General features: G+C 42.8%; 1 protein-coding gene and 1 long non-coding RNA gene across 3 annotated transcripts in view; one reads left to right on the top strand and one right to left on the bottom strand.

Annotated features, from left to right (window-relative positions):
- Positions 1-25,965, bottom strand: part of PCYOX1L (prenylcysteine oxidase 1 like) — a 241,703-nt gene that overhangs the window by 125,562 nt on the left and 90,176 nt on the right. For both annotated transcript variants that reach the window (XM_069651394.1, XM_069651393.1), the window contains exons 4-5: positions 25,554-25,765; positions 23,183-23,323 (exon numbers count right to left, since the gene is read on the bottom strand). In XM_069651394.1, the coding sequence (XP_069507495.1) occupies positions 23,183-23,323; positions 25,554-25,765 (353 nt within the window). The remainder of the gene's footprint in view (positions 1-23,182; positions 23,324-25,553; positions 25,766-25,965) is intronic.
- LOC138580677 (uncharacterized) lies at positions 984-25,388 on the top strand. The gene is made up of 3 exons (XR_011304320.1): positions 984-1,036; positions 23,159-23,350; positions 24,447-25,388. It is a non-coding gene; the product is annotated as an uncharacterized lncRNA (long non-coding RNA).

Genomic DNA, 25,965 nt, shown 5'->3' with positions numbered 1-25,965 from the left:
CCAGGACGCTGCATGGGGCTTCACATCAGGAAGGCAATCAGCCCGAGCCTCACAGCGTGTGCATAACAGCTTACGGCAAGACGGCATGTTCGCCTTTCATATTCATTTTTCTTTTTTGTAAATGGGGCCGAATCAGACAGACTGGCAAACAAGCGGAACAATAAGCACACAATTAAGGAAAAACGCGGACAAAAACCGCGACAAGCAACCTGCTAATATTATAAGCGACTTTGGGCAAAAACAAGCCCAAAGTCACTTATAATATAATAAGCGGACATGGCAACACTGCGGCCGCTACAAAAGAAGGAAATATGAGAACTGCTTAAATGATGGACACGGGCACTCAAGGACAGGGGTGGAGCTACGCAGATCACTGGCCAATCCCAGGAACAGAAATGTAGGAGGGCGGGCTATGACATTAGCTTTTCATTTCGGGCTGCATGTATGGCTGTAGCCATCAAGTGGGCGTGACTCCGAAGATTGCCGAACACTGCCTCCCACAAGCTACCATGGGAGGCAGGACAGCATACAACAGGGGGATGGACAGCTCCAAATTACACACGGACACCAGCGGTTAAAGGCACAACCTCTTTATTTCTAATACAACTCGGAAGTGCCTCTCTGGCACCCCGCTCCTCCTCACCAGGTCACTTTGCCTATGTGGTCTCCCCCAGGTGTGGTTTGCCTTAAAGGGGCAGCCACTCATAACAGACACGATTCGTCCAGACGACTAAAGTGTCTAATCCCAGGAGGGTCAGAATACCCCAATCCACGGACGTGCCTGGTAATATAACGTTGCATAAAAGCATAGCAACATAACATGGAAATGCAGAGACCCAAAAAACTGATTTTAGTCTTCACAATTGCTTCTCGGTTTTTTAAATGTGCGAACAGCGTCACGGTGTGGTTTTAAAACGAAATATCAAAGGAAGCAAGGTATTTTGTACACGTGTAGTCTCTCCCCCACCAGTCGGCACATGACCCACTATAGGATCCACCATCTCTTCCTGTTTTGCGGAATAGAATGTTCGTCCAGGTCAGATTTTTTTTTTTCGGCAGAGTAGTGGAGGTCTTTGTGTGCGTTCTCTGTTTAAGCATATCGGGATTTTAGAGTGACTACAATGGGGTGACTAGATTTAAAAAGTTAAAAAAAACGGTACAGGTCAAGTAACAAAGTAACATAAAAGTAGGACTAACTCTTGAAGGTGGCTGTCAGGGAGCTACACTTCAGTAGCGTTTGGAGGAGAAGGGGGCTTAGCGTTACTGTTCAGATAAACACAAATAATTAATTTATCACAAACTAACACGATTGTAAAATGCAGCATTTCTACTGTACTACATTGTGCATTCCTGCATGCCAGCTATGAAGACCTACTAAAAGTAAACAGGAGCGCTGCGGTTTCCAATGGGAACATCTTCTTGAGAAAGGGGCACAGAGCACCAAATACCGGGACGTCTGGTCACCCTAGACTACAAGCTTGTTCCATCAAGCTTCATGTGCCCCCTGACAGGTCATGTCACGGGTTATGACAATTGAATTTAGCATAAATCCACGGACCTAAAACGTTGGTACTCGCAGGGCCTGCAAGCATGTGCCATGGTAGCTGCTACAAGCTTCACAAGCACAGGTCTTGAGCACGGATCGCGAATTCAGAATCAGACCTGTAGGACTCCCGTGACTGCCACGCATTCCGTCCCTTTGGGATGCGAGAGCTTCCTCTATCAGTTTCAAGCAGGCCAAGCTGAGGGCGCGTGGGGGCCCATTTCAACATGATGGGGGGCCCATTTCAACATGATGGTTGCCCCTCCACCCCCTTGCTTAGAGCGGAAAGCAGTCTGAGGCACCGGTTGGAGGTGGTGGGGTATATATTATAATGGAAATACAGATAAAGTTAATAGCCGCCAATTATCATGAAATGGCAAGCCAGCAGAGAGCTGAAACACAATGCCCACTGAATAGCGATGTACCCTTCTTTGAAACCAAGTGGCTGACATGGAGAAACCACTGTTGAAAGGCAACGAGGTGATAACACTTCTGTTTTCCCCAATGGAAGAGACGGCCAGATCGGCTCCAGCAAACGCAGACTGTCAGGCGAGCGCTGCGAAGCGCACACTGTAAGCCTCAGAACGTATTATATAAATGAATATATTGCAGTGTTATTAGACTACAGACTGGCAATATGGGAGCAGTTGCTGGGGGTGCCCCCGGAGGCTCGAGGCACCTTTCATTTGAAAAGGTTGAAATGCTCCGACGCCATCCCTGATTTTAAGTGTAAGTAGCACAGGCATGTATACTCCGGACAGGAGAAAGACTGGTCCCAGTTGAAGGGGGCTTTATCTGATTGCCTGAGTGATTCCTTTACAGCTGAACCTGTAACCATAGCAGCTGAAGATAAATAACAAGCATTGGCCAAGCCAACAGTTTTTGCTTTTGTGTAGATATGAGCTAGGCACTGATATAAATGTACCACCTGGCCACAAGGTCGCAACAACTGAAAAATGGTAGGGGTACCTGGGCATATGATTTCAGTACCTGGCAAATGGATATCTAATATATGAAGCCAAAACTGTTGGCTTTGCCATTGCTTGTTTTTAACAGGACATCAGTGCCAGGAACAGATGTAACCAAGTTTACATCTAGCCACTCGATTTAAGACTTTCTTATTACACTAGTAGCCATTTGCAGCTGCCATTAAGCCATTTACTCTCAAAAGACTGCTTAAATAAACAAGCAGACTGCTAAAAAAACACTGGCAGGCTAAAGCTCGATTTTACTACTTCATAGAGGAAGCTCAAAGAGATCGCAGGGGGATGTATTCTAGGCGGAAAAGGCAAGTAGTTGGTGAGAATGGGAGCAGGATCTACTGATTCGAGAAGTCTGTCTACAGTGTCCATTGCTACACAGGGTTTAAAAACCCATTTTGGCCGCGGAGAGCTGCGAGGAGGTGCAGTCTGGCAGTCAACTCTGAACTTTTTTCTTGTCTCATTGCAGAAGTCTGTCTACAGTGTCCATTGCTACACAGGGTTTAAAAACCCATTTTGGCCGCGGAGCGGCCGCGGAGAGCTGCGAGGAGGTGCAGTCTGGCAGTCTGGCTGCTGGCGCACTGTGCACTATCCTACCGACCTTAACTCGTCACAACTGATTCACTGTCTAAAAAAAACAAAAAAAACAAAAAAAAACACCTAAAGTGCCGGTGATTTCGGCATAATGGAGGACGCTACGGGGGCCAGTAAGCCTCAGCCAAACGACTATGAAGACATGGGCCGCGTGCTAAGGAGCGGCGTACAAACTATAAAAGTACCACTGTTGAGTGAAGCACGAAAGAAACCAACAAATAAAGCAACAGAGACCCCGAACCCGGGAAAGGGCACACTCTCTCCTCCAATACCCCCCCTTATATCCCCCCACCAGCACGACTCACCTTGTAGAGAGGAAATGGACCCGGAGCCTGAGTCCGTCGGCTGTGTGCGACCGCAGAGCCTGGGAGGGTGTGTATCCCTAGATGGGTATGCCCCGCCTCGGTTTCCGCGGAGTGGGGCCGGCGACGAGGGGGGAGGGGATCTCCTGGAGAGATCGAGGCCGGCTCTGCTGCCTCCTGCTCCTGAGGGGCCAGGCTCGGTTGGAAGGGCCGGCTGCGACCGAACGAGCGATCTCTGTAGGGAGATGGAGGAGGCGAGAGGAAGAGGGGCGGACCCTGCACGAGTGGTTTCTGGGCTGAGCGCGGAGCTCTTGGGGAACGGAGCCCGCGGGCCTGACGCCGTGCAGGCTAAGGAGCCGTCCCACGATGGCACAACGAAAGCGAAAAAGGACACGGAGAAAACCAATGAAAAAGACTACATACAAAGTTCTATAAAGGGCTCAATAAAGCTCCCGGACAAAAATTTGACAAAAATAAACAAGAGGCTTGCTCTTAACGACACACAAAAATGCAAAAGTGATTCTCATCCAGTGACAGTGCGATCTGACTTACCCAGCCCGGAATGAAGCCAAACAGAGTTTAAAGACACTAGTTGTCAGAACATTACCCTATCATACTCGGATGACCAGGAAATGGGAGAAATAGAGGAATTAAACATTCTGAGAGAACACAATTGGGCTAAAATACACACCTACTCACAATCAGAAAACCAAGAAGAGGAGCCTCACCAAACAGAATTAAAACACCTATTTGAGGACCAAAAAAATGAAGAAGGAGGACAAACAATGCCTGGATATAAAGTAACTGAATCTATACTGGATCAACAACCAAAAAGACAAGGAATTAAAAAAAACAACCCAACTGATTCATCGACCCCCAATAACAGAGCACCACCAAAACTACAAACGAAAAAAACAGGTAAATCGACACTCCCATCTAACAACCCGATTGGAAGATTTTTTGAAAAACTAGGGAAGACTCCCACAGTGAATCGTTTTGAACTTTCCGACTTAGAAACTCTGGCAGGAATCCCACCATCCCCTCAAAGAAACCTAAAAATTTCACCAAAGCCAGAAAAGACTTTTGAGGGGGGAGGCCTACAACCGCAAACACGCTGGCACCCAAGCCAACCTTCCTCACGCCAAAAGTCAGAAATAACCAAAACTGGTAAAGACAACGAAATCACAGAAAACAGATCTCAGTGCTAGGAGTATGGTAAGAATAATTCAATATTGAAAACAGTAATATCAGGAGAGAACAAAGGAAAACAACAAGAAAGTAAACTAAACTCTGACCAGATGGGGGGAAAAAACAAAAAACAAAGAAACAACAAAGGCAATAGACAACGCAAATCAAAAACCATATATATTAGGGAAAAATAATAGCGAGACTTCACTCAACGAAAGTAAAGCCGAGAAGGAGGGAAAAAAAAGAGACATTTTGGCACAACCTAAAGCAAGCTACCAATGGAACCAAGAAGAAATAAAAATGGCAGAGGCAATATTGAACTATAAAAAAATGCTAAAACACAGAGAGAACAACCTGGGTTGGAAACAGTCACCGCAACATAAAAAGCCAGATGTCTCGACGGATGCTTTACGACTATTGTTCTCCACGCCACACAAAGCAAAAATAGAAAGTGAATCCCCAAAGAAAAAAGAAAAAAACTCCCCTGTTAAAAACGTGGACATACTACCCGTCATGTCAGCTGTGACCATCGCACTGGCACCTTTCGGGAAATTATATGAAACAATAAACAAAACATTAAAAGACCATACTTCACTATTAGCAGCTTGCAATATGAAACAAACCCACTTGGAAGGGTATATAACAGCTTTAGAGGCATGGAAGGCATCCACAAAGGAAAAAGGTACTATGACGGATAAAATGGAGGTGTTCCAGTTTAAAAAAAAATCAGTATCCAATAGTTCTCAAACCGAACAGATTAAGTGCAAGGAAACCAGACACGAAGATGAACAAATAGCAACCACAGCAAAAATTAACTGGAGAACGTCATCAATTAAAGATAAAATAGATACGAACCTAGGTGAAACTAAAAAAGGCTTAAAAGAGGATCAAAAAGAAAACCAGTCGACGAGGGTCCAACCCGAGAATAATCACCAACTTCAGAGAAAAAAGATTGCAAGAAATAGCTCAACTCAGAAAGAACAATTGAGCACAAAGGGATCGACTGCACAGGATAAACAACGTATGGAAAAAAATGCAAACTTGTTCATGTCTAAGTGGATATCTGGGATAGACCAAAAAATTAAAATCGTAGAAAGTGAATTACAAGAGACAAAGACGAAAGCAACACATAAACTTGTGGAGGAGAGCTCCCTTGACTTATCGGACCTAAGTACATATTCGATTGAAAACTCAGAGTCGGAAATACCTCGACCGAGTGGAAAGAAAAGAAAGGTGTCCTTTGCGGAGGATAACTCCTCAAGAACAGAGCACGGGGACAAATACAAGCAGAAACAAACAAAGGCGCCAGAAAAAGAGAAAAATAAAATAGACGATTTAAACTACAGAAGAAGTCGGATAACTCCAGAAAGGAAAACGTTGTTTCGATTGGCTAACATAAAGATAAATAAAACCAAACATGAAAGCCCCAAAGACCGCCCCGCACAGAGTTCAAAGGAAAAACATGAGGGCGAAAGGCTTGATAACACACCGAATAGTGGAACCCGTCACAAACAATATCATCAACATAACCAAAGAGCACGACAAAACAAACCAGAAACATCTCCATATAGAAAAAAGTCAGACATAGCAGATAAGTGAAATAATAACCAAAGAAGAGAAAAAACTAGTCCAAGTGACAGACACTCAGAAAGAAGAACCAGATCAAACAGAAGACACTCGGACTATTCCATACAGCCAAACCCCACTCGGACATCAGCAATTTTTATTCACAAGAGTAACTCATCACGCACCTTGAAATTAGAAAAAAGTGACAAAAAGGGAGAAAAGATCTTACTAAACAGAAGAGCAACCATGTGACTTCTACAAAAAGTTCATAAAGAAGACCAAATTAGAAGTAGGGACTTAAACATAGTAGAGTTCGCACACAAAGCTCGGACAGATAGTATCTTCCTGCATATTACATCTCAAACAGTGAAAAAACTCCTGTTATCAGTGGCAGGAGACCTAGCCAAAAGAGGATATACCTTAAGAGAAACTACAGCAGAGGAAAGGGTACAGAAGAGATGAGTCACACAAAACAAGAGAAAAACGTAATTATGAAACAAACGGAAAAGAAATAAGGAAAACCACACAGATAACACCAGTAACTGAAAGACTAACTAGAACAAAGAGGAAATTCAATTCAATATCGGAGATAGATGACCGAAAAGAAGAAGATGAACGTCGGAAATCACGAGAATTATTGTATCAAAGTGATTCAAAGATGAAAAGTGACAAGGAAAGAGTAAAGACCAGAGAAAAGCTCTTCTCCCAAGATAGCTGGATACACAACGACAAGAAATCACAAAGAACATCTCTGAGAAAGCCTAAAGGTCCTTTTCTTTCCGAGATCACCAGAGAAAAAGAAAAACGTACCATTCGTGTAAACACCTTGACGCAGAATCAGACGAAAGAGGCAGAAAAGAACCCTAACAAATGGGCATGGATTCCTTCGGCCTTGACAAGATATGTTAGGAAATAGCAACCAAATCGTCCCTCTGACAACCTAGAAGGAGAGACGTTAAAGGAGCAACACGCAGCCCAAGAACCAGAGCAAAACATCATCCTTGGCTCTTGGAACACAAGAGGCCACATTCACCTGACGCAACCAGGAGAGGTGAATATTGGCCTATTCAACCTAATAAGTTTGCAAGAGACCTGGTTACTAGTTCCGCCGAGCCTGGACGGCTTTGCAGTAGTACTCGCACCGGCCCAAAAAGGAGATAGAGGACGTCCTACTTCAGGCCTGCTGACAGCCGTAAGAACTGGCGGATCTCTCAGTATAGTCCACAACCTGATATCATCTCTGGCAATTCAGGCAACTTTGCTAGAATGGAAGAAAGAGGACTCTAGGCAAAAAAACTCCAGGCAGGACTATTATTAAACATCTACTGGAATCCACTGATAACAAAGACCAAGGGATTCCTAAATAACGTGGAAAAATTCTAACAGACGCAACAGAAATGTATGACATGGATCACATCTTGATATGCGGTGACTTAAATGCCACCTGTCCTGCACTCGAGATGGAAACAACTCCTCATAACATGGGTAGTGCACAATCAATAGCGAGAGGTACAGCATGGGCAAAACTGATGGAATCCCGGGATCTGTACAACTTAAATTCCATCCAATCAGCCAAATCCAGAATTCCAACATGGGAAAGTGCTGGCAGAAGAAGCACAATTGATTACATCTTTGCCTCAAAAGAGCTATATCTCCTAACCAAAAGTTTCAAGGTAGTGAAGACCACGGCCAGTGATCACAATTTACTAACTGCAAAGTGGCCAGCAAAAAAAAAGACGCCAGTAATAATGCCGAAAAATCTGGAAATAAACCAACAAGGAAACCGATTGAAAATTACGACAGAAGGCATAGTCTGTATCACGGCAGCTTACAACAGACAAAAAAACCAAAACACTTTGAAAGAAAAACTGGATTACCGTCCTCTTTTGATTCCTTACCTACATCCTTGACGCAATAGAACTTATGACAAAACTCACTTACATACTCATAACGAAGAACTGAGGATAAAGAAATCAAACCTAAGAAAGGCTACTCGGCTTGCACGAACAAATCCAACACAAATAAATATACATTCGGCAACCAAAAACAAAAGACTGTACAAATCGTGGATACAATCGATACGATGGAAACTATATCAAGTGGATGCAGAGAACATGCTAAGAGCAGTGTGAAAAAAAAACTCACGAGAGTTCTGGACAATCATAAAGCACTAAATCGCACCCACGGACATAAGAACCATAAACAGTGTCCCAGAAGAAAAATGGAGTCAGCACTACACTGACTTATACAAAGATCCTACCCCAGGGGAAACAACATCAACCACTCAAGACCACTCCAAATGGATAGTATGCTCAGAGGAGAATATTCTGATAAAGATCAAGAATCTGAACAAATCCCGTCCCCCAGGTCCAGATGGCATCTCCAACGCCCCCTTGAAACAGGATGCAGAAATTTGGGCTCAAATAATATCAGAAATCTTCAGAAGATCAAGGATTTCGAGATCCATCCCTGATATGTGGAAGACAGCAAACATCGTCCCAATTTATAAGAAGGGCCCGAGGGACGACCCGCGAAATTATAGGCCGATCGCACTATTAGATGTTCTCGGCAAACTTTTCGGATCACTGCTGTTGGACGAACTCCAGATATGGCAGAAAGAGGCAAAAACAACGGACCCCTTCCAATCAGGGTTCGAAAAGAATTTGGGAACGTCAGTCAACATTATGCTGATTAGAATCCTAAAATCAAAAGTGTTTGAGGGGCAACCATCAATATTCATTGCCTCAATTGATCTGGTCCAAGCTTTTGACCGCGTAAATAGGGAAAAACTGTGGAGAAAACTGGAGAAACAAAAATGTCCACCATCCATTCTTGATCCAGTGAAAGCCCTACATAGCGAAACGTCCATCAAAATCCGGCTCAACGAAGCAGGCGTGATGTCTGAAAGCATAAAAATGGCCAGAGGTGTGAAACAAGGCTGTCCTCTGGCGCCGGCGCTGTATAAGGCCTATATGGCCGACATAGCAGATTCCGAAAACGACACTCAAAAGTGACAGGATTGCTGTTTTCAGATGACATTCTACTAATAGATTCAACAGCAATTACTCTCCAGAGACAAATAGACACTCTCACAGCCTATCTGAAGAAAAATGACCTGGAGCTTAATACATCAAAAACAAAAAGTTTGGTCTTAGAAAAACCAAGGAGACCGAACACAAGATCGCAATGGTTCGCAAATTTGAAGAAACTAGAAATAGTCAAAAGCTGTACTTACCTAGGGGTGAAACTCTCGTCCAGTAAAATTGATAAAACGATGCAAGTACATCTGTTTTCCAAAACAAAACATTAGCAGCACAGGCAGTGTCTTTGGATAGGAAATTCGGGAAATTCTCAATTCTTCCACTCATAAACTTTTATAGAGCAAAGGTCTGTCCAACTCTGACCTACGGAGCCGAAGCCATGCCACATATGCCGAAGACACTGTGGGCTAAACTTGAAGGTATATTTTGGCGCAGAGTACTACGACTTCCAAACTCCACTCCCATTGCAATCATTCAACGCGAACTGAGTTTACAAACATTGGAATCTGTGGTCACGAGAAACAGCCTATTATTCCTGGGCAAAATCATAAGGAACCCACGACCAAAAATCCTGGACATCATACTTCAAGAGTTGAAGAGTGAAAAAAAAACAACGATAACAAGCTGGTACAGTAGACTACTGGAACAAGCGGACAAAATCGGATGTTCAGAATGGGACATAGAACGGATCCCGGGAAGAATAAAGAAAAAACTTAAAATACAAGATTGGATTGAGACTCTAGACAAGGCAGAAGATCTCACAGTCTCCACACACCATACAACGAACACGCATAAAATAGACGAAGTCAGAAACTATCTAAAAAAGTTTCCAGATAAACGACAGAGAACAACCTTTTTAAGAGCAAGGTTAAACTTATTGAAAACCAATGAGATTCTCTTTCGTAGAAAACAGTCAACTACCAAAAACTGTCGCTATTGTAAGAAGATGGAAACCGAAACACTACGCCATCTCCTCCTTCATTGCTCAGGAACGGAAAACCTGCAAATCTATCTCAATCCACACAGAGCTCGGCACCTAACCACAAATGAAGAAACTTGGTGGAATATGCTAATGTGTGGCAATTCCACATCTTTGACAGTGGCTACAGCGAATCTTTTGGAAAAACTGAAGCTGGAGGAAATTAATCTATAAAAGAAAATTTCATTGGTAGTCCAAGCAAACAGAAAACTGCACGATATCCACAATGGGAAACAGTGAAAAACGCAAGAAAATCTGGACAGAATTTAAATTGGTAATACAATTAAACACAATAAAAAAAAATAAAAAAAGAAGAATGGCCATTCGGATTAGCATGACCCTGGGCAGCCAATAGGTGGTGTGGAGGATCAGAAAAAGGACACAGGCACAGTAAAGGCATGCTCTTAGTGTGAAGTTTATTTAAAGTGAAATAAGGCCTATGGGCCTCACTACAAGTATGCCAGTCCGGTAACAACGGTGCGGGTAAGCTACCGGCACTGTTGTTACAGGACCGGAAAACTACGAGTTCTGCTCGCGGCTGCCTTTCCGCCCACCAGGTCTGACCTGGCGGGCAGCCCGGCACACACAAGCAGACCTCGACGGATGGGACTCAATGGAAACGGGGAGTAATAACTACCGGCACCCGGCAATGAGGATTTACCGGGTCCGTCGGGGCTGGAATGCCCCGGTAAATCCCCATTGTCGGGTGCCGGTAAATTCATAACTCCGGTGACAACCATGCCTGAATTTACCGGCACGGCAACCGCCGGACTCATGATGAAGCCCAATCTCTCCCTATGACTATGGGGTGTCCATGCCTTTCTTTCTAAGGTGCTTGTCATTCAGCATGAAGGTGCTCGTCAGTCAGGAAGAACATCCAAAAAGAAATCCGTCCTCTGTCCCAATCTATGCTATCTGACCCTATCACTATTATAACTAAGGTCAGGAGGATGACTCCCTTCTCCTGGTACGTGTGTTTTGTCAGAAGTTTCTTCTCACTTCTCTTACTCCTTTCCGTAGACCATATGCAAATAATTCTCTTAGGAGACTCATACTACCTTGGTCCTTATTCTTCCTTGTCAGCTTAAGTCTATTTAGATTTCTTTTCTGCCTCTTGTAGGGTTCCTGATTCTCTGTTACACTCTTCTCCTCTCTTTTTTAGTAGTTCAAGTTCCAATTACAATTCCCCTATTCCTAGGGTGTCGTTTCATATACGACTTTGGGCTTCCTGGCTTCACAGGTTTGGTCTCCCAAAAAGTCTCTCTTTCTTGTACTCTCTTTCTTATCTTCGAGATATGGGTGGGCCTTGCCTTTTTCCCCAAAGTGATAAGCCTCCACTTATTTATTTCCCATGCTATGGTTTTCATGTTTCTATCTCACTCAAACAGCTCTGTTTCGTTGGATTATTTCCAATAGTTTTCCCATTAGTACTGGGACGAGATTCGCTTAACTTATAATAGTCTTGCTTGTCTTGCCAGTATTCCCATTCCTTGTTTATCCTGAGTTCCGGGGCAACGTCAGCGGAACCTGCAGGCCCTTGGATTGTCTTTCCTTCTAGTCGATGCTCTGTGGCTTGCTCTCTATGGCTGCTCTTTCCTAGATGTGCCGTTCTTGTCTTTGAGACGTCACAGGGATCGTGACTCAGACTGGGAGCTGCTTACTCCCCTCATTGGTCTCAGCGTTGTTGTACAGGCAGACTGCCCACCACTCTGATTCCGTAATCACGCCACCACCACTCTTTCTCCTCCTCCTTGCTTGGCTTTTTTCCACTCTAGCACACCGGTTGGTAGGCATTGCTGGTTCCACACAGGAACGTTGGCCCTGCGTTCTCTCAGAGCTCCACCTTCATCAGCTCTGTTACGCACAGGGAGATTTTATGGCATCTCTGGGGTCTTTGTGCTCTCTTGACTTTCGGTCTCCTCTCTCAGCCCTTAGCCATCTCTGTGATCTCCGCCTTTTATCTGCTCTCGGTATTCTCTCTGCTCTCAGCCTTCTCTCTGCTCTCAGTCTTTTCCCTGCTTCTTCTCTCAGCCTTCCCTCAGCCTTCTTTCTCGCCCTTGTTGGTCTTGCATAACTTTTTAGCATCCTCGTTGCAGTCCTTTGCAGACTTGAATTCAAAAGGAATATCTTTCATTCCTTGTTGTTCAAAATATAACGTCACGTTATCTTACTGAGTTTGATAACAGGTTGTTGTATTGTATAAATCCATATAAGCCATCAATTGGGGGCCATCAGGAAGTTCCTCACAGGAACGGGAGACCTTGTCCCCAAAGGGGGAAGTGTCTCCGAGGGAGGATCCACTTGCCTCAACCCCTAGGGATGGTGTTGCGAAGCGGGCTTACCTCCCTAGCCTCCCCCGGGAGGGGTGGGGGGGGGCCTCCCTCTTGGGGAAAAGAGACAAATTCCCTCAATTCGTCACAGTGGGTATATAACCAAACAACAACCACAAGCTGTGTGTCCCTCCTCAGGTGGCATCTCCTTCCTAACTGTACGCCGATGTAATAGTTTTGGCTTATAGGTGCCGCTTAAGTGCTACCTAATAGTCCAAACTAAGTGCCTGATTCACAGAGCATTTTCCAATGGGATTCTGCCATTATAAAACGCTTCTGTGAATTAGGCCCAAAATATGTATCATCCACGGTTCTCCGGAACAAAGACTTTCGACATACAATGAAAAACAAAAAACAATGGTCCTTTGCTTTGGGTTGTAGCCTTCATCATTCCCCCTGTAGGGTGGTCTGTTAACCAAGGTCCCCAAAGTGTTTGATGTTGCAAGCTTCAGTTTCGGAGGCTAGTGTCCACCAAGAATCCGAAGCACAGAACCCAACACTGAGCAGAGGCTAAAAACACATCATGTGCAAGCACAGGGTTACATCTGCACTTTGTTGCTGTGAGAAGTATTTATAACACATGCCACCTACTGGTCGTCTCCTCACTAGCAGAGGATGAAGGGAAGGTTTCATCAGGAGAGCTAGCACTAAACATACAGATGTTGCTTTGAGTGAGTTGCCCAAACCAAAGGGCATAGTCATCTATCCAGTCTCTAGCAGCAGGACAGTATTACCCTCCATGGGCCAAGAGGGACACTACACCTAGAGGGTCACCCACCAGACAAGTCACAAATCCAGTCAGTACCTCTGGCTCAGAGGGCTAACGCATCCACTGCTAGGAGCTGTGTTTGATCTTGTAGTCATAGGTTTGAATTCAGACAGGTTCATTCAGCCCTTCAACCATCTGAGGTCAGTAAAAGGAGTATCGTTAAGTTGAGTAACAGCAAAAATGTAACATCCGATTCCAGAGCCAAGATACCCCCTATGGCTAAGAGTATGTTTAACAAATATACCCAATATGTAATGTGATGTTACCAGCTCAGACAGACACCCAAAACCAGATCAGGAATGCATGCACATAGGTGACTTTGGCACATACATCCACAGCGCCCCTCAGAAAGATCTACTTTTGAAAATAAGAAGTCTGGATCCTGGCTTGTCTTAAACCAAGTCAAAGATCTGTAGTTGTGCGCTGATTAGTCAGTGCCTTAAGGGTGATAAAAAATTGTAGTTCTGCCCAAACAAGTTGTGAAACAATATTTGGGGCACGGTCTAAGAAGTGTCTGGCATAGTCTAAGAATTGCAAGTAGCTAAGGAACCTTTAAAAGATGTGTGGCTTAACAGGCATGAAGGGAGCAAAATCTATCAGAGATATTAGGAAACCTAGTGGAGTACAGTGTCACTGAAAAAAAGAAGGCAAAGAGGCTAGGGGAGGGAGCAGGGGGGAAGGTGTGGGAGAGGGTGATCCACAGTGTCAAAGGTCACAAAGAATGGGAATTCAGGAGAGGATGAGTGGTGGACAGTGTTAAGAGAAGTGGTGATGTAGATGAGCAAAGACTTGCCGGAGCATGTGGACTGGTATCCAAAATGGAGTGGGTCAGCGAGCGAGTGTACCTGGAGATAGTTGGCTGTGCAGTTGACAACAACAATCTTGAGCATTTTAGCGTGACAGGGAAACAGAGAGACATGTCTGTAGAATGAAGCGTTGTTGGGTCAGAAAGCTGTTTTCTTTAGAAGAGGCGTGACTTTGGATGTTAAGTAACAGGCTGGGAAGACTTCAGTTGAAAGAGATAGGTTAAATAAAGCAGAGAGGTAGCAGGAGCAAGTTCCTTCATTTGTGGAGGAAAGGTGTGAATTGAAGTGCATGATGGGTTGGCAGAGAGAAGGTTGAGTAGATGCTCAGTGGGGGGTAGTGGGAGACAAGCGAGCTATACAGGAAAGTGTGGGGAAGATGGGAGGAGACAGGGGCATGGGAGTGATAGGAGGTTGGGCAAGGTATCTGTCTCTTCTGCACTAAAGTGACAAAAATACCAAAGTCATCGCAGGAAACAAAAGGAGAAAATTATGTAGTTCTTGGAGGTGAGGTGGGGACAAACTTGGACTAGCCTATAGGGTAATAGGGCAATGCCTGAACGAAAAACACAAAATGCTACTGTGGGGCAGTTTTTTTGGTTAAAGGGGGGGACTTTTTTGGCCCATGTGTGCCAGTTTGATCATTTACTTCACCATGTGGCTAGTAAGTTTGGCCAGTGTTACTGAATAAATATTTGCATCACATTTTATCAAAAACCTCCCCCATGGGTACTACTCAAACAGTCTGCCACAAAATGAATGAACTGCCATTTGCAACTGTGAGCCACTTTTTCATTTGTGCCCAAGACAGTTTTATGCCCCAGTCCGACCCTGCATGGGGAAGCTTGGCCTGGGGGTCAATTATAGTCAATGATAGTTTGAAAGGGTGCAAGTGGGGAGAGGAAACAAGGTAGTGCAACAGGAGGATTTAGTTATGTCAAGAACTGTGGTCAGGTCAGTACGGAGTCACTGCAGCAGTGACAATACAGGGCGGGCAGTGATGTCGGTCTTTGTGCCAACAGCATAAGAAGCAATGCATAGTCCTTTTGAGCAGCAGGATGGCTGGGGAGATCCATGATCCGGATACAGGAGGAGCGGAAGGAGTGGGAAGAGTAGTGTTCATTAAAGGGGTTAGACAGTGCAGAGCTGAATTCGATAAAGGTGCCTTCAATAGAATGAACAGGTTGAGGATGGACTGGAGAGAGGTTGACTTGGTTGAGGTATCATGGAATCAGGCATGAATTTATGCTTGGTGATGGAAGCGGGAGGGTGAGCAGAGATTCGGGGAGGAATAGAGACGGTGAAAGGAAAGAGTTGTCAGAAGAAGATGGGTCAATTACGGTAGGAGGCGAGACTAGGGTGGAAGATAGGAATAGGAGATTGAGAGAGATGCCTTCGGTGGTGGTTGAAAGACTATGTATGCTGACTAGTAAGTTATCCGGGAGAGTGTAGCCAAGTAGCAGTTGTTGGGCCTTAATCATAATGGAACACTTGAGGTTGCACATTATGATGGCTAGGACATCAGCTTGGAGTGTTTTGAGTAAGAGGTCAAGGTCAGAAGAGGTTAGGAGCCACCCATGGGTGGAAAGGAGGACACAGTGGAATCAGAGAGAGGAAGGACTGCCCATAGGGTATCCATGCTAATCAGGAGACCAACACCACCACAAGGGGAGTTAGAGAAAGAGGCAAAGTCGGTGTGAAGGGCTGCTATGGTGGCAGAGCCATGGGTGAGAATCCAGGTTTTGATTATTGAAATAATTTGTGAGAAAGGAGCAAGTATATATGCTCCCATTTATTAACAATGTTTTTGACAACCACCAAGACCTGCTGGCCACCAAGCTGTTATTAGTGTAGCTCTTTCTTCAGATGTTATATTCGAAACAAAAGGCTTTTGCTTAGTACTAGAAAGTTTAAACTGGCCAGTTCATAACACTGGCAGTGTTGAAGATGGTAAGTCTTCCCAAATTGTACTTGTGGTCCTGAGCCCGCGATTGGCTCTAATTAAAGTTATCACAAAATATGCTGATAAATTGTGGAGGGATTCTAGGCTTCCCGGTTATAATGCCGCACCATTAAGCAATACAAGAGTCAAATCTATGAACACCTGAATGACCTGCATCTCTCTGCACTCTATACGTGAACCAACAGGCAAACATTTTCAACACCTACCCCCGACCAGTTATTGAACACCAAATGTACTTGTAATCCACCCTGAAGCTCTAGTCTTTTGGGACATCTATGGAAACCAAGAGCTGGACACAGCCCCTTGCGCCAGTCACAGAATTGGATTCTGATGATCATGGATCCCATTCAGATCCTAATCTTTGCTTTGCCTGGTGGTAGCAGAGCACTATAGGCCTCCTGATTTGCCAAATATGTAATGTTCCCCTGGTAAAAGCAAAAGACAGCAAATATTAAAAGTTGGTACCAGGAAACAGAAAAGCCAAACCTAAGGAAGTTTGAATCTGAGAGGCTTTCTACTATGGATCAGAGTATTCCTCAGGCTTGCTCTCTTGATTTTGAGTTGTTCCATAGCAGCATCCCCTATCAAAGGCAATCCTTTTCTGCTTATACTGAGAAGGTTATTCTGGTCTATACCATGCAACCACTGTGATCTATTACCACAGACCGAACTCAGAGCATCCAGTCTATCCAGCGCAATCAATATGTTGCGGTCTTTGCACCAGCTCCAAGTGCTGATCAGAGGCTATGATCTGTTGGGGATACAGTGCCTCTTTTAAGAAGCATTGGGACAATCTATCTCAATGGAAAACCTGCATCAGATTGACCTTCATCTTGACTTCAAAGTCATTCAATAGCCACACAGTGGCAAACATGTGCTCTGTGCATTTGTGTCTGTGCATTGCCAAGTTAAACAACAGGTCTATCCCTTTATTTTTTGTTGAAAGGGGTTGTGAGTTGAACTGGGATCGGATCAATCATACCAAAACACAACAACCAACATAGACTACCCCCTTCTCTTTTTTTGTTCTGAATTCAAATTGGCTACACCGTGAACCTTGTAGCTCTTAGAACCTCAATCACTAAACATGGGACTCAAACTGGTTATAAGAAAATATACAAATCCGATTTTGTATTCTTTTTCTGGAATATATACATTTCTCTTTTCCTCTATACGCAATTTGTCATAAAATCCCATAACATTTACCAATACAAGTAACCCTTTTTTGTGCAAATCGGGTTGGTAAATGTGCTTCATGTGCATCACACAGTACATTTAAATTTTGTCAAGCTTATGGACACGTGCTTGAACAGGGAGTGTGATATATTTCAATACTTGACTTTAACAATTCAAAAGTGAGGTATGTTCATTTGTTTTTTCCTTTGATTTTTTTCAAAACCACTCACTCTTTGGGCCTCATTACGACCCAGGCGGTAAGTTACCGCCTGGGTCGGACCCTTGCCACCATGGTGTAAACTATGTTTACACCATGGTGGATGGCGGATTTACCGCCCCATTCCAAGGTGAGTGGGGCGGTAAATCCCCATTTCCCATTTTACCCTTCCCCATTCCCATTTTTGCCCCATAGGTCATAATGGGAGTGGGGAAGGCGCTAATTACGCCACTGTAAATTACGGTGGCGTAATTAGCGCCATGGATTTTAACGCCTGCAAAAAGCAGGCGTTAATATCACCATGGCGCTAACGGACCTTGTAATCAGGCGTTAAGGGTCGGCGCCGTTTACGGCGCCGTTAACCCCTTAACGTGTCTTTTTTTGTAATGTCATATCTTCCAACTTCCCTCGAGATACATTTTTTCTATATATCTCTGTACTTTTTGAAATGACAAAACATGGATTGCATAAAAACAATATCGACACCAGAGCATTTCGGCCCTTTATGACAAGATCCGCTCCTCCATCGTGCTCTCTTAATAATTAGTATCTAGACCTTCATCAGGACAAAGTTGATTGTGTGTGTGTCTTGATCAAATCACTCAAACCCATGGGCTACTTCAACAGGTCTATACAAAATACTGAAAAGTAGAAATCAGAAGAAGATTCACCTTGGTGGATTTAACCTCACCATATTAGTATTCACACGCTTTACACTAACCTTATTTTCTCATAAGGAGAGTACAACCTTTTCTTTGTTGCTGCAATATTTATTTATTTTCAGTTACAGTTTCTTTGGAAACATAAATCTTTTTCTGTCATTTCATATATTACACCAAACTCTCATTGATGCATATTCAATTAACATACTTTTCAGAGAAGTCTGTATTCAACATTAACTTTCCTTTCCTTCAAGTTCAGTATAATCCGCACCAGACAGTGGAGCAAGAGACCGGAACCGGACAGGTAGCACCCATTTTCAACTTAACAACATACATACTAACAGAGGAAGAGGTGAAGGTCCTCAATAAAGGGCTACGTTTTGTACCGACAGCAACGGCAGATGATTTCCAAAAATGGTACTGCAAAGTTTTTTCAGAGTACTGAAGTTGAAATATATTTTCTGAGATAAGAGGGTAGAATACACAGAGAGAGATGAGGATAACACCACAGGATTAAACCCCCAACTCTCTCCTCCTTTATGCCACCCCGTCTGGAATATGAACAGAAATACAAACTTTTGAGAACAAGTGATGTTAAGAGTTTGTTGAAAAGTAAAAATCATACCAGAGACAACCTCACAACACAGGAAAGGCAAACAATCAAAACCCTAGATAACCATCATGATTCCTTGATAAAATCGGCTGACAAGGGGGAGGGATTGTCCTATGGGCGAAAACAGACTACAAAGAGGCTATGAAACTTTTGGGAAACCGAGGGCATTAGAAATCATTAGACATGGATTCCACTGGCAGACTTCAGCAAGAGATCTCCAGCCTCACATCACATGCATGTAGAGAAGGGTGGATAAGTGAAGAAGAGAAACGGTTCCTAAATCAATCACATCCGACAACGACAGCTTTATATATTTTGCCTAAGACGCATAAGAACAATGTCAACCCACCTGAAAGGCCTATAATGTCCTCCATAGGCTCAGTTTTGGAACCACTGTCGAAATATGCAGATTTCTTTTTAAGGCCATTTGTGGCAAAGATGAGCTCATATATACATGACACCACAAATATTGTCAATATCCTGACTAGTATAAACATAGAGAAATAAGACATTTTGGTAAGTCTTGCAGTGGAGGCTTTATATACAAGTATTCCCCAACTCGCAAGCATTGAAGTAATGAGATTATAACTAGAAAAAAGACTGAACGAGGAAGGTAGAGTGCCACGGATTTCATATTAGAATGTATCCGTATTGCACTCACAGGGAACTTTTTTCTCTTTGAGGGCAAGTTGTTTCAACAAATTCACAGAACCAGCATGAGCGCAACTTTCGTGCCAGACATTGCTAATTTGTACATGGACAATTTTGAATTGAAACACATACAGTGCAATCATATTCCTTATCAAAGTAAAATCAAAAATTGGCATAGATACATTGACGAAGTCTTGTTGATATGGAAAGGTACCGCAGCAGATCTTGAACTTTTTAGTATATGGTTAAACACCTGTGATCCATAGATAAAGTTCACCATGACATGGGACATGAGTTCAGTCTTTCTGGACGTAACCATCAGCAAAGAAACTAATGGCAATCTTGTCACCACAATATACCTTAAACCTACGGATAAGTACACCCTGCTTCATTTCAGAGGCGATCACTCTAAAAACCTGAAGAATAACCTTTCGTATGGTCAATTTCTTCAGATCAGGAGAAATTGTTCCAACATAGACCAGTTTAAGGAACATGCAGATGACCTAGCATGTAGGCTAAAACAGAGAGGATACCCCCGTAAAATAATAAAAAATGCACAAAATTAGCAAGGAATACTGACAAGGAAATCTGTCTCCCAAAAAAACGGAAAGTGGCTGAGGAAAGGATTACTTGCGTTACAACATACAGTCCCATAAGTGATGCACTAAGAAAGGTGGTGCTCAAAATCAACAATTCAACTGGCTGATTTTCCAGCCCAATAAGCCACATTTTGCATTAACACATTTCTTTTTAAACCTGAAACAAATGCTGGTACACCCACATAACTTACAAACCACCAACAGACTTCTACCCTAACCAGCTTAAGGGGGTTGCCCACAGTGTCTGGCAATTTTAGTTGTGGAAACTGCTCTGTATGTGGGATAACGAAAAACATAAAAAACATGAAACTATATGACATCTCTTGGAACCTGAATTAATTTTCTAACTACAAGACAATATCGGCTGTATATGCGATCAGCTGCCCATGTGGCCTGCTGTATGTTGGTAAGACTAAAAGAGAAGATAGACAGCGCATCTGTGAGCACAGATCGTGCATTAAAACACAATTCCTGACAAACCAATGGTAGAACACTTCTGCCACAAAAACCACAGCCACACTGATGTTTTGGTTTATTATACAAACTGAAACCATTATTATGTGAAACCAAACATATGTGGCGGGGATAGAGATCTGGCACTGTGGAGACTAGAACAGAAATGGATCCAGAAACCGAACAGTGTAAAAAACGGTTCAAACACAAGCAATGAATGGGGTTTGTTTTTTTAATGGAGAAAGTCCCAGCAGAGAAGAACACAGAAAATGGCCCCTAACACAAAAGGAGACAGCCATATCTAAAAGTAATGTTTGACTCTGTTTTTTCATGCACTGGCAGGGTCGCATTGAAAAATCAATTCATTTTTCATGGCTCCAAAGAGAGCCTTAAGACACTTTCGAGCAAGCCGTGCCTTGTGTACAAAAACACAAGGATTACAACACAATGTGAGGGTTTTGGCACAAAAACAAGACCTAGAAATAAACTTGATTTGATAGTTTGAGCACATAAGTGTGGCGTTCAATGTTTTATAAAAGGCATTGGGCCATAAACATCCAGTGTTCCAAAAACATTGAAAATGTAGATCATTTTACAACATTTTTAGAAATGAATATACAAACGTTCTGGGGAACAAGGGTGAATAGATTGAATTCAACCCTTTCAAAGATGGCGCTCAGTGTAGAAACTAAGATGGAGACATGCAAGCGAGGCTATTTAGCTCGGTTACCTGGCAACCACCCCAAACAGAAATCACACGATGGACGACCGTGATCGCAACAGCCGGGCTGAGTGACCGTTCACCGTAAGGTAAGGATAAGCTCATATGTGCGGAATTAGACACTCAGCAGGGGCATTGACACTAGATTACTGTAAGCGCTGAAGCATGAATTGCGCTCGGCATAAACAAAGAATGCAACAACATCAGCAACAGGTCCGATGGTTACCATCGAGTTTCACTCTTTTGAATGGAAGCCACGGACAGTGGCAGTCGAAAGACGCATCGTGCTCGGCATGACCAGTCCAAAAATATGTAAGCCACCCTCTCCAATGGATGGATGCTAGTGATATGCACTTGTTTAGATCGAAGCTGCTTACAGCAGCAAGCAGCTGAATAAACTGGTGTGTTATACTGAAGGAATTATAGTTATTACACGTCGTGGCTGTCACAAAATGAAATATTAGAAATAAAAGCAAACCGAAGTGGAGATCCACTGGAGGTATAAACGCAGTTCCTCATGGATGCCACACAAAAGAAGTAACGCATGGAATAATAAGCATACTGGGTCTGCCATGTTGTAACAAATAATGGCCAATACTGGCCCGTTTTCTTTAAATAGGAATTAACTAGATATAATGTGTTCCAAAACATGTAACTAGTAAGCAATATAGGTCACAATAATATATCTATATTTGTATCACGCAGACAATAGAGCGACACTGATGCCCTGACATTGAGATGGCTGCTGCATTATGCTGAATGTAAAGGAAGGTAATGTTGAATACAATATGCATCAATGAGAGTTTGGTGTAATATGAAATGACACAAAAATATTTATGTTTCTATAGAAACTGTAACTAAAAATAAATAAATATTGCGGTAACAAAGAAAACGGCGTACTCTCCGTATGAGAAAAGAATATTAGTGTAAAGCTTGTGAATACTAATATGGTGAGGTTAAATTCACCAGGGTGAATCTCCTTCCGATTTCTACTTTTCAATATTTTGTATAGACCTGTTGAAGTAGCCCAGGGGTTTGAGAGATTTGATCAAGACACACACACAATCAACACTTGTCCTGATGAAGGTCTAGATACCAATTACTAAGAGACCACAGTGGATGAGCGAATCTTGTTATAAAGGGCCGAAACGCTCTGGTGTCAACATTGTTTTTATCCTATCCATGAGAGATATAGAGAAATAACGTATCTCAAGGGAAGTTGGAAGATATGACATTACAACAAAAAGACTAAAAAAGTGAGAGTGGTTTTGAAAAATCAAAGGAAAAAAACAAATGAACATACCTCACTTTTGAATTGTTGAAGTCGAGCATTGAAAAATATCACACTACCTGTTCAAGAACGTGTCCACAAGCTTGAAAAGATTTCAATGTACTGTATGATTCACAAGAAGCACATTTACTAATCCCATTTGCAACAAAAAATTGAAACTTGTATTGTTAAATGTTATGTGATTTTATGGCAAATTGCATAGAGAAGAAAATAAAAACTGACATATTTCGTAAAAGAGAATAAAGAAATCGGATGTGTATATTTTCTTATAAACAGTTAGAGTTCCATGTGTAGTGTGTATTACCAAGACACTACCCTTATGGCTGATTTCATAAATACAGATGAGTTTGTGATCAATCCTGGGACACCAATGGATAATAATAACATACATTGTAATGGCTGTGTCTCCCTCTGTTTTGTTTTACCCCTGCCGCTCTTTCGATGCTCTTAGTCGAGCTTTGTAGCAAGAATTGTACATGATCTCTGCTTGAGATGTTAATATAATCAATATAAATAAAAATACATTAGCTCAGAACCCCAATCCATCCTCTGGAATCCCCTCTACCTCTCTTCCATGCCAACAATACATTTCAGTCCTTTTGCCAACCATCACACAAGCAACATCATTGGGGCGTGATGCGTCACTCTCATGTCCATTGCCTCTTTTTGCTCACATACATTTCCCTAGTTCTAAGATACACTTGCCTTTGCCTGCAGGTTGTCAAGACCACAATTACATACCAGTGCTGTGCAGCTCGATTTCCGTCACCTGTGCTTGGATGACGTTGGCCTTGGTCTGCTTCAGAAGCTCTGAACACACCAGTGTGTTCCCTCCTTCAACAGCCCACCGATTGCCTTGGGCTGCGGCAAGCGATATGGCTCCTACGGAAAGCAAGCCCATAAGGCGGAGTAAGTATTTCATAAACTGCCACAGACAAGGGGGGCCAGTAAGTGTGTGTAGAATATTTTCTTTTTTTCCACCACAAATAATTTGCTGCAGACAGGGTTCGCAAGTAGGAGAATGTCACTTGCGACTTTTGCAATCCATACCTGCCAAGCGTACCCGTGTTACACGTCACACCTTGAGCCAGTCTTGGTTTGTAACTTTGCATGCTGGGACTTGTAGGCCTGTATTTGCATATAGGACAACAATGTGACAAGCCCCAGAAAGCATAGTGAAAAGGCATGAATGGCTCAAAGTGGTATTAGGCATTTACTTCTTTGCAGATAAAACATTTTCATTTGAGAGCATACATGTTCCTTGGGAGAAGTGCAAGTTAAGGAAAAGACTTCAGAAACTGTTTGATGTTGAAAATAAGAAGAACAATACACATTAATAACTACACAAGTGTTCATAGACTGTATGTACAACTGACGTTGTATAAATCATAATACTGTCATCCGTCTTTATAGGAGGCACCATGGACTTTTGTAAATTTATTACATGATGAGTGCAAATAAAAAGTACAGCAGTCTATGAACATTTGTGTATTTTTAAATTCACATTTGTATTTAGCCATCATCAGCTATATAACAATAAGGGCAACTTTGCTCTGCTTCTGTCAATTTGAGTAATATAATTAATTCTTGTGTATCTCAAATTAATAAAGGAAACTAAGTGTATATGATCGATATCTGGCCAAATTCAAAGAAAGTATGGGGGAAGTTCTATTCTCAACAGATCGTTTTCAGAATACTTTGAACAATTTTCCAGATTATTAAAAGTATGCTGAGATGGATGGTTAGGAGACAAAGTTGTTTTTCTCATTTCAGAAACTTGTACAAAACTCAACATAAATAACAATTCTGAAAGCAGGACACTGTTTTTTGAGGTTATGACGTAAAGAAAGTGCTGCTCACAAGGAACCCATTAATAGTTAAAAGCAAAGTCTGGCTTTACACCGTTAATTCGATATTTGAATGTGCTGGTCTGTACATAAGATGATGCACACCTCACTTATGATGCTTTTTTTACTTTATTTTTTTTTCTTTTGATCTATTACAGAATATTCTACACTTTCTTGAGTTACACCAATTGCTGGAGACCTGGATAAAACGCAACAGGCTTCAAATGAGACCTTCCATCGAAACATGTGTCGGTCTTCACACATAGGATTTTCAAAGGCTCGTGCTACTGGGTTGTTGCCTGTTAAATAAACTTCAGAATTGACCTTTCAGAAACGTGTGGGTTATGCCTTCAAAAAATTCAATTGGCTAATAAATTGGTGCTGACTGTTCAAAACATATATCACAAAGCTATCACTTGCCATGTGAGTGTTGTGCACAGTCTGTGCCGGATGGGAGGCCATGCAATACGCGCACACTCTCTTCCGCCTATAGGCATCTTGCATTCAGACTACAGGCACCCATGGCCTGAGCGGCAGAACTACACTTTATTGTCCCAGACATGGCAGCACCAATCCTTTGCTTTTGCATCTGTTTCCTTAATAATCAACTAGGTTTGTGAAAAATGGCACCACCACTCCCCCAATCAAGGAACCCATGTACATTGGGATTCGAAAAAGGAAAGGGAGAGGAACAAAGTAATGACAAAAAGATAGTTTCACAGCATGGAGTTCTGTTTTATTCCTGGTTTCCCTGTAACTGGCCTGCCTGCACAGACCTTATTTAATTCAACTACAGTTTTACATCCACCACCACCCCAGCTATGCTTACTGCACCTGACCAATTTATACAGAGTGTATCATAACTGTAGTCGTCTATTAGCACTTAAAAAGCAGGCAGTATAATTCCTGAAAGTAATGGCACTTATTTTATCAATCTCAAACCGGTGAAAGTCTGCATGGGCGTGACAGCTTCCAAACGAGCAACTTGTGAGTGACAAACATATCTCTGTAGTAGATGATTAACCACCTGCTGAGCTATGGAACTGGTACATTCAGAATGTTTTTTTAAAAAAAACATTATTATTATTTTTTTTTAACGTGCCCTTATTTGCTGGTCTCCAAAATATGTTCTCCTGCCCCGTGCTGGAGTAATCAACCTGTTCAACTTGGCTACACTCTGTTCTAGTTTGAAACAAGTTGGTGGATAATATTGGATGCCACCTACATTGGGCATTTGTGTACTATCCCCAACAACAGGTACTCACCTGCGAAGGCAGGGATGGACACGGGCTGCCCATAACCTGTCCTGAGGAGTGCTGCAATGACGTCATCGATGAATCGCTGAGTGACGCCCAGCTCCAGCAGGGACTCAGAGACTGAACGCTGCATCATGCTGATGAAGTTCTCGCCGCCCAGGGACCGCAGGAGCTCATCCACGGTGGAGAAGGCGTAGCCGTAGGCCTGGTACTTGTAGATCCTATAAACGAAGGAGGCAATTTGGAGAGAGGGGAAGGCTTAAGATCGCTAGGCACGGTTCTTGAATAGTGAATACAACTGTCAGACCTAGAGTATTCATGTTCATTTTTGCATCTTATTCCCACACCCAGAGAAGTAAAAGGAACGCTTGAAAGAGCAGAATCCATATGTATACACAAGACAATTTTGCTTTCAGGCTCA

The sequence above is a fragment of the Ambystoma mexicanum genome, chromosome 3p (genome assembly GCF_040938575.1).
Source record: "Ambystoma mexicanum isolate Mex_15411 chromosome 3p, UKY_AmexF1_1, whole genome shotgun sequence".
Lineage (NCBI taxonomy): Eukaryota > Metazoa > Chordata > Amphibia > Caudata > Ambystomatidae > Ambystoma > Ambystoma mexicanum.
The sequence above is the reverse complement of the archived record's forward strand: the minus strand, read 5'-3'. Positions and strand labels throughout refer to the sequence as shown.